Source organism: Penaeus vannamei, chromosome 4, assembly GCF_042767895.1.
Source record: "Penaeus vannamei isolate JL-2024 chromosome 4, ASM4276789v1, whole genome shotgun sequence".
Lineage (NCBI taxonomy): Eukaryota > Metazoa > Arthropoda > Malacostraca > Decapoda > Penaeidae > Penaeus > Penaeus vannamei.
In genome coordinates, this window is record NC_091552.1 from 22,428,986 (window position 1) to 22,436,485 (window position 7,500).

At 41.1% G+C, this 7,500-nt stretch overlaps 2 protein-coding genes and 1 non-coding gene across 3 annotated transcripts in view; 1 reads left to right on the plus strand and 2 right to left on the minus strand.

The window, feature by feature from the left end:
* The first annotated feature begins 1,299 nt into the window (after nucleotides 1-1,299).
* TRNAA-UGC (transfer RNA alanine (anticodon UGC)) lies at nucleotides 1,300-1,371 on the plus strand. Its single transcript has one exon. It is a non-coding gene; the product is annotated as a tRNA-Ala (tRNA).
* Nucleotides 1,372-6,869: 5,498 nt separating this feature from the next.
* LOC113827275 (uncharacterized) lies at nucleotides 6,870-7,402 on the minus strand. The gene is made up of 2 exons (XM_027380173.2): nucleotides 7,273-7,402; nucleotides 6,870-7,165 (listed from the first exon to the last, which is right to left on the minus strand). The coding sequence occupies exons 1-2, from the start codon at nucleotides 7,400-7,402 to the stop codon at nucleotides 6,870-6,872; spliced, it is 426 nt and encodes a 141-aa protein (XP_027235974.2).
* A 2-nt stretch (nucleotides 7,403-7,404) lies between these two features.
* The window catches only part of LOC138861594 (uncharacterized), a 924-nt gene continuing 828 nt past the window's right edge, over nucleotides 7,405-7,500 (minus strand). Inside the window, exon 2 of the mRNA XM_070121386.1 lies at nucleotides 7,405-7,500. This exon is cut by the window's right edge and continues 350 nt beyond it. Within this exon, the coding sequence (XP_069977487.1) occupies nucleotides 7,405-7,500 (96 nt within the window).

A 7,500-nucleotide genomic window follows, 5' to 3' on the forward strand; every position in this document is an offset into this window, starting at 1 on the left:
CTCCTTCAGGTGAATAAGCATTTATCCTCTAGTTGAACGAAGGAGTTAATCCTCCGCCTCCTTGAGCCTAGCAGTCTCCATCTTCCCCTCACCTTTCGTTACGTCCCTGTGTATAACCACTTTCGTCTATAACAATACCCACACCTTTGTCAGCCACACACATGATCTCGTCGTCGCGGAGACCTACAGCGCGGTGATGTACCTGCGTGGGATCGCAAGGGCGCGACGACGCGTCGGCCATACAGCATGCAGTAAGCCCTTAGATGAACCCTCTGTCGACATCACTATCGGTCCAGCTGTGGTTCGCGAATGCGGGGTCCATTTATTCCTTGCTATCCTACCCGGTACTGGATTTGAGTCCAAGGGAGAGGGTTTTCTAAGAAGACCACTTCACTTTTGGCCATCTGCTTTGGCTGTATATACGGTGTACTTTGGCCTTGTTTGACTCGTCAAGCTTGATCTTCCTTTTGTAGTTGGAGGACCAGCCCAGGGAAGGTGTTCGCCCTCGAGTTCCTTGAGTCGATGTTGCAGGGTCCTAATGGCCCCTACAAGAAAGGCACACGCACTACCAGGGAACGGAACGGATGCTCACCAATTCAAACAGGCACGGAGCTGAGGGTGGCAATACTTATTTAGCCAGAGAGTCCATCAGGAAACAACGTCGATTCTTAACACTCTAGACATGGATTCAACACCAAGTTCAGCGAACATCAAGCTTCATGTCTGTCACCACAGGGCTTCCAACACCATGGTGGTGCATGTAGATGAAGCTGGACATCTACCGAACTGGAAGGAAGCAAAAGTAATCCATATATGTCCGTGTACGTTCGGAATTGCTCATTAACATTGACTATCAAAAATAATAATGGCCAGCAAATAAATAGTAATTCAGAATGGACATTTTCTAAGGAATATCTTGAGTATAAACGACATGTTTAACACCATGACTTTAGAATAACAGTATGGGAAATGTTTGCAAGCATTAGAGTCGTCACTTTCACGGTTGTAAATATGGTGAAGTTGGTGAAGGACAGATGAATTACTGTAAGATTGGAAGCAAATGGCTTTTCTGGCATGTGAGACAGAGATCGCGAGATCAGGTCCCTATACCTGTACAGCAGACGATGGAATAGAAAGGTATATTACCGAGAAAGTTGAAAATCATATATATATATATATATATATATATATATATATACATACATACAAACACACATATATGCATATATCTATACACACACGACAAACTTGTCCGTGTGTTTATGTTTAGATATATGTATAAGATTTAACTCTGCCATAGGGGGTGTAGCTCAGTGGTAGAGCGCTCGCTTTGCATGTGAGAGGCCCCGGGTTCGATCCCCGGCACCTCCAGCCGCTTTTGATCACTCACTCCCTCGAACTCACACGGAAAAAGGCGCAGGAAAAAGCCGTTGAATGATCAGCAACAGACTTGAAAAGAATTACAATAAGGTATAAAAAGGCTCCATTGGAGCTCTAGTTGTGCTAGAGAAGTATTAAGGAATTGATGCAAATGTAGTAGAAAACACACACACATATGTGTATATACATATATACACACATACACATATATATGTGTGTGTGTATCTATAATAACAAAGCCAAAGAGGCTGGGCTTAGCTCGGAAGTTGGTAAGTAGAATTTTCATCAATGATAGAGCTGACTGGTTCAGTCTGAGTAAATGCAGATTCCTAAATACGCACAAGCATGTACACGCATGCACGCAAATGCATAAACACGCGTATACACATGTATACTACCCACACCATCGCAGCCAACACCTCCTACACAATCACATTCATTACCATATCACTGGAGCAGCATCACTCACCCACCGTGGATATCACTACCCTCCTCTGCAGATAATTCCTCTCCATTGGCACTGAGCACCCCTCCCCCCCCTTTCCTTCACAAATCCCTCGATTTCCCAGTTTGAGAATCACCGTGTATATGAATCATATGACCAGTTGCCATTTTAATGGGTAGTTTTTAATGGAAATTGCTCTTGAAGTGTACCGCTAAATCAAAATGCCATTTTCTGAAAATGTAATTTTACTCGCTTGCAAGAATATCGAATACAGAAGTTTGCGTCTGTGCCTAAAAATCATATGTTTATATATATATACATACACATATATATCCTACATACATACATTCACACACACACACACACACACACACACACACATATATATATATATATATATATATATATATATATATATATATATATATATATATATATATATATACATATACATACATATATCCGCATATATATGAGTATTTCAATGTGTTTATGTGGCATGTAAGTTATTCATATACAAAATAGAACATATTTCTACTAAATTTCTGTTGCCAATTTGTCAATATCAACTGTAATGCAAATGATGATAATGTTACTTTGATATCACTGCCACCGTCTGGGGATTTTGGATCTTAAAAAACATATGTGAAGTAATTTTCGTGCATTGTTTTTTCTTTGTATATTGGTCAATAATTTATACTTAGCCTATTCATGCAAAAAAAAAAAAAAAAAAAAAAATCCGTTGAGACCCTCTGGTATCTCCCAAAATCCCATAAGAACGCCCTTAGAAACGAAGATGCAAAACTCGGCGATCTTCGGCTATCCCCGGTTGTGACGTCATTCCCAGGACCAGGAAGAATCTTGTTGAATAGCGTGATACACACAATGCACCCGCGAGTCAAAGATATCACGGAATTGTCCCAGTTTCAAGCTATTAAAGTTTGTAACAAAGGATGCCGCGACGTAGTGTAGCTATTCATTGTTCCCATTCATGTCACCAGCTATTTGAATGGCCAAAAGACCGCGACAGAGCAAGGAAATGGACACGTTTTGTGCATGCTAAGCGGAGGAACTTTCAGCCTGTGCCAACCAGCGTACTTTGCCTGAAACACTTCGAGCTCGATTGCTTTGTGAACAGAATGGCTTACGACATGGGATTTGCAAAACGGTAGGCCATTTCCAATTTATATTTGTCGTGATCACTACGGCGCAAAACAAACTCTAAAAGAGTGCTTTTGCTTGGCGGCGTAGCAAACATTCATTGGGTGGTTACGACACAGTGTGCCGAGTGCATTACAAGTGTGCATGTATTACTAGACAGAGGTAGGGTAGGTACACCCCAAAAAGCACAATACAAATAAATACCGATGCCCCTCCACTCGCGAATGGATGTAGGCCTGCGCCAAGGGTGCAGACAAGATAGCTCAGCCTGCAGAAATTTTGTACCATACAGAAATGGGATCATACGTTCGACTATAAAAAAATAATTTAGAAAATTACCATTCATTCAATCTCTTCGGGTCTCGATACCACTCCATGTCTGGCTGGTTTGACACAACTTCCATGACATCTACAGCGTCGGGCTCGTGCATGTACGGTCCAACAACCATCAACCCTTGATATTCCTCTTCTTCTTCCAACTCTTCGAAGACATAGGCACCCTCCGAAGAAGTTGTACCAATGTCCTCGTCGGAATAATCCGATGAAACTTCACTGATTTCACTGCCGCTGTAGTCTTGTAGTGAGTCAGCCATGTTGTATAATATATTGAATGCAGAGAATGCTGTGATCGTGTTCTAGAATTGACGTCACATATCCGGGTTCCGGATTTTCGCGGGAAAATATAACTTGACTTCGGAAAATCTAAATAAATCAATTTTGGAGAATTATTTGCAGATTTCCTTTTTTTACTCATATTAGAGAGATGGTTTGCGAGCTAATTTTCCGTTTATAAAGTTTTCAGTTGTTACTTCACATTAGCCCTTTAGGGAAATCCCAAGAAAAAACATTTGACTTAATTTGAGTGTGTGCACCAAAGCTAGTGGTCACAGAAACATTTTTAACTAAAAACTTTTCATTCTATAAAAAATGATAAATATGCGACATACAACAGTGTAAATTTCGGCAATAAACATTTTAAAGAAAAAAGTAATATTACCTTTTACTAAATTAGACAAATTCTAAGGTTAGCTCTACTATACTCTCTCTCTTGGCCTACTAATTATGAATCAATAATCATTACAGTGAACATAATAAAAACAAACATGAGATGGGATAGAAACACATACACACACACACACACACACACACACACACACACACACACACACACACACACACACACACACACACACACACACACACACACACACACACACACACACACACACACTTCTCCCGGTATCTTTCCGTTATTTGGACATCAAGTAATCAATCATTCCCTTCTTTCTCGATTTTCCTTTCTTACACTTTACTTTGATATGTAATTCTATTCCCAATCTATTCCCTGGTACAATCGGAAATGTCTCCTTAGACTAATTCCATTGTAGTATCCACGGCCAAAAAATGAATAAATAAATTAATATTTTCTAACAACACTAGCAAATTCCGTTATTTTCCCTAACCTTAATTCTGTGTTCGGGGCGAAACAACGACTTCGTCTTAGTTATCACACTTCAGAACATATGGATATACAATTATACATACTATATCCATATGTATGTGTGATTGTACCCATACGTATATAATCACACACACACTGTTAGATCCAGTATGTTGGTTCAATCCTGATTCAAGGGTATCAGAATAACTTCTGTGTAGTTCCACATTTCTTTTCGATTCAGCCTACTCACAAGTAGCATTCGAGCTGAAAACTATAAGCCCGTATAAGAAACCAATAACAGTCGCACATTGTAGATGAACATTAAATTGAATATAAGGTTACCGGTATTTATGCAAAACAAAATACAGATGCAAATAAATGAATTTCAGTAATCTGTATAAAAAGAGCATAAAATCTGAATATGACAAATGTTATCCTATAACTGAAAGAAGTTCTAGAATCTTCATAATTTAAAGCAAGAGCATCATAAAATAAAAAGGGTTGGCTGTGGGGCAACTTCCATTGAACCTGTCATAAAACACTACCATTGGGGGACCGCGGCGCCGAACAAAAAGGATAATAATCTTAAATATACACACTAACAACACTCACTTTGTATCCCAGTAAGGACTGCAAACCAACAACCTATTCTTAAACTGCACTCCACGGTCGTTGTCACTCAAAAAGGATGGAAAAAAGGCATGTGGCCCACCCAGTAGAGACAGCAGTTGCCTTGATTTATCTTTTTATGGGGGGGGGGGGAGCTGCAAATGTTGACGTAGCGATATCGCACGCAAAGGAGTATGGGTAGTGGCGCGTTATTTGAATGACTTTCCGTGGATATTTTTCAACTAAATCAGATTTTCTTTCTTTTTTAAGAAAACAAATAGTTAAATTGCGCAGTATTCTCACCGCCCCCTATTAAGTGACCTACTTGATACTACAAAAAATACTGCAAAATCATTTTTACCCAACATTTACGATAAGGGCAGTGTTCGACGTTCACCCTAGTTTTCTTCATTGATCTCATTTTCTAAGAGAAGGTGCATCTTATTAATAGGCCAGATATATTATCCACTGACAGTTTTCAGTTTAGCACTGCGCACATGTTCCTCACTATCACACATGACCTCTATCACTCGAGCAAGAGGCCATGTACCTCTAGGCAGTCTCTCATCCAAGGCTAAAACTGTCTCCTTTCTTGACATCACATCGTTTAATGTTCCACTTTAGGTGCTCTTGGAGGAGAGGTAGATACTCTTTAGACCGCCTCTTTCAAAAGAGGTCAGCCAAGTATTGCACCTGCTTCCAGTGCCGACGAGCATACAGATCCTTAAATGTTATCAGTATTCATGACTGGACCACGTGAACCCTTCAAGTTAAGTAGCAGGCTCGGAGTCAGTGGTTGCAGGCAATCAGGGTCGTCCTTAACTCTGGTCAAGGGTCTGCTGTTAATGATGGCTTCAACTTCGAAGAACAGTCTGAAGACTATCATCAGTTAGTGTTTGTTGACGGCAAATGCCACTCAAAACTCGCCTGATAGAGTGAATCTGACGCTCCCAGATTCCCGAAATGCGAAGCATGTGGTGGATTGAAGCACCATGAGATGCCTTTAGTTGACATGGTGTCACAGATGGCAGTTTGATCAAGAAGCTGGAGCTCCTGGCGAAGAACTTTCTCTGCACCCACCAGGTTTGTGCCATTGTCGGATCTGATGGACTTCACTGGACCTCGTCTTGCTGTGAATCGTCGAAGAGCGTTGATAAATGAGTCCGTTTCCATTGAGTCCATGACTTCAATATGGATTGCATGTGATGTTAGGCTTGTAAAGACTTATCATATCTCTTGAGGTCTGACCTGCCTTTCCTGACGAGATAGGGTCCAAAACCGCCGGTGCCCTTGTGTGTAAATGGTGGCTGGCCTGGTATAATACGATCTTCAGGAAGGTCAGCCATCTGTTGAGTCATTGGTCATGCACTGATGGCTCTGCAACTCATGTAACTCTTTACCACAGAACGCACAACAGTATTTACATATACAACCCAAAATGTTTGTCTGAACTCAGAGAGAAGATAGTTCTGACCACAGTGAGCTAACTTCTCGTGATGCCCGCTCACCACCAGATTCACCAAAGATGAATTATTGGTTAGGATAATTGGATGAGTGGCATTAGGGTCACACCCAGAGTGTCTTAGGCGCTCACCTATCCTAAACAGGATATCTTGTAGAAAAGATCTTAATCTCACTATCTTGCTTGAGGCTTGTACTCTCCCATCTGGCTTACGTGACAGAGAGGCAACTTCAGATGTGTAGTTCTCCTGTTGAACTAATTTCTGCATCAGTTATTTCTTTGCTGCTAAGGCAGTTAACGTCAGGCAACTTTGGTACATACTTTTGCTTCAAGAATCGTCTGACCCATGCATGACAACACACAAACTTCTGTCAGTTCAAGAAGCGATAGGCAAAGTCCTCAGTGAGTGATGTTACTGTTGTCACTGTTTTGCATACAATGGCAGACACCTTTACTTCTGTGTCATCTTCCAGTGATCCATATTTAACATCTGGAACTTGCGGCCAGCTGGATTCAGGTTTATGAAAAAATCTTGGTCCTCTAATCAACATTTCAGACTTCAAAAAAGTATCAACATCAAGACCTCTAGATGCAAAGTCAGCAGGATTACTGTTTGTGTCTACATATCTCCAAGCACTTGTTGAAGACAGTTCTCGGATTAGGTTCACTCAATTTGCGGCAAAGGTGTGGTAACGAGACTTCTGATCAAACAGGTACTTGAGCACTGAAGTGCTGTCTGTTCCAGCTTCAACCCCAGTTCCTTTCGTAATTTACAGTCCATTCGAGCTGCAACGGAGGCAACCGTCAGTTCTAGCCTTGGAATAGTTGTCGGCTTCAGAGGTGCAACTCTTGCTCGTGCCATAACTAAAAAAGTGCAATACACCTTTTCCGAGGCATTTACCATCTTTAAGTAGGAGGCTGTGCCATAACCAGAATGGGCACTTGGCTTCGTGGCAGCTTAAATCTTGACAGCTTTGGTAACTGTTCTAACCATTTACTCCA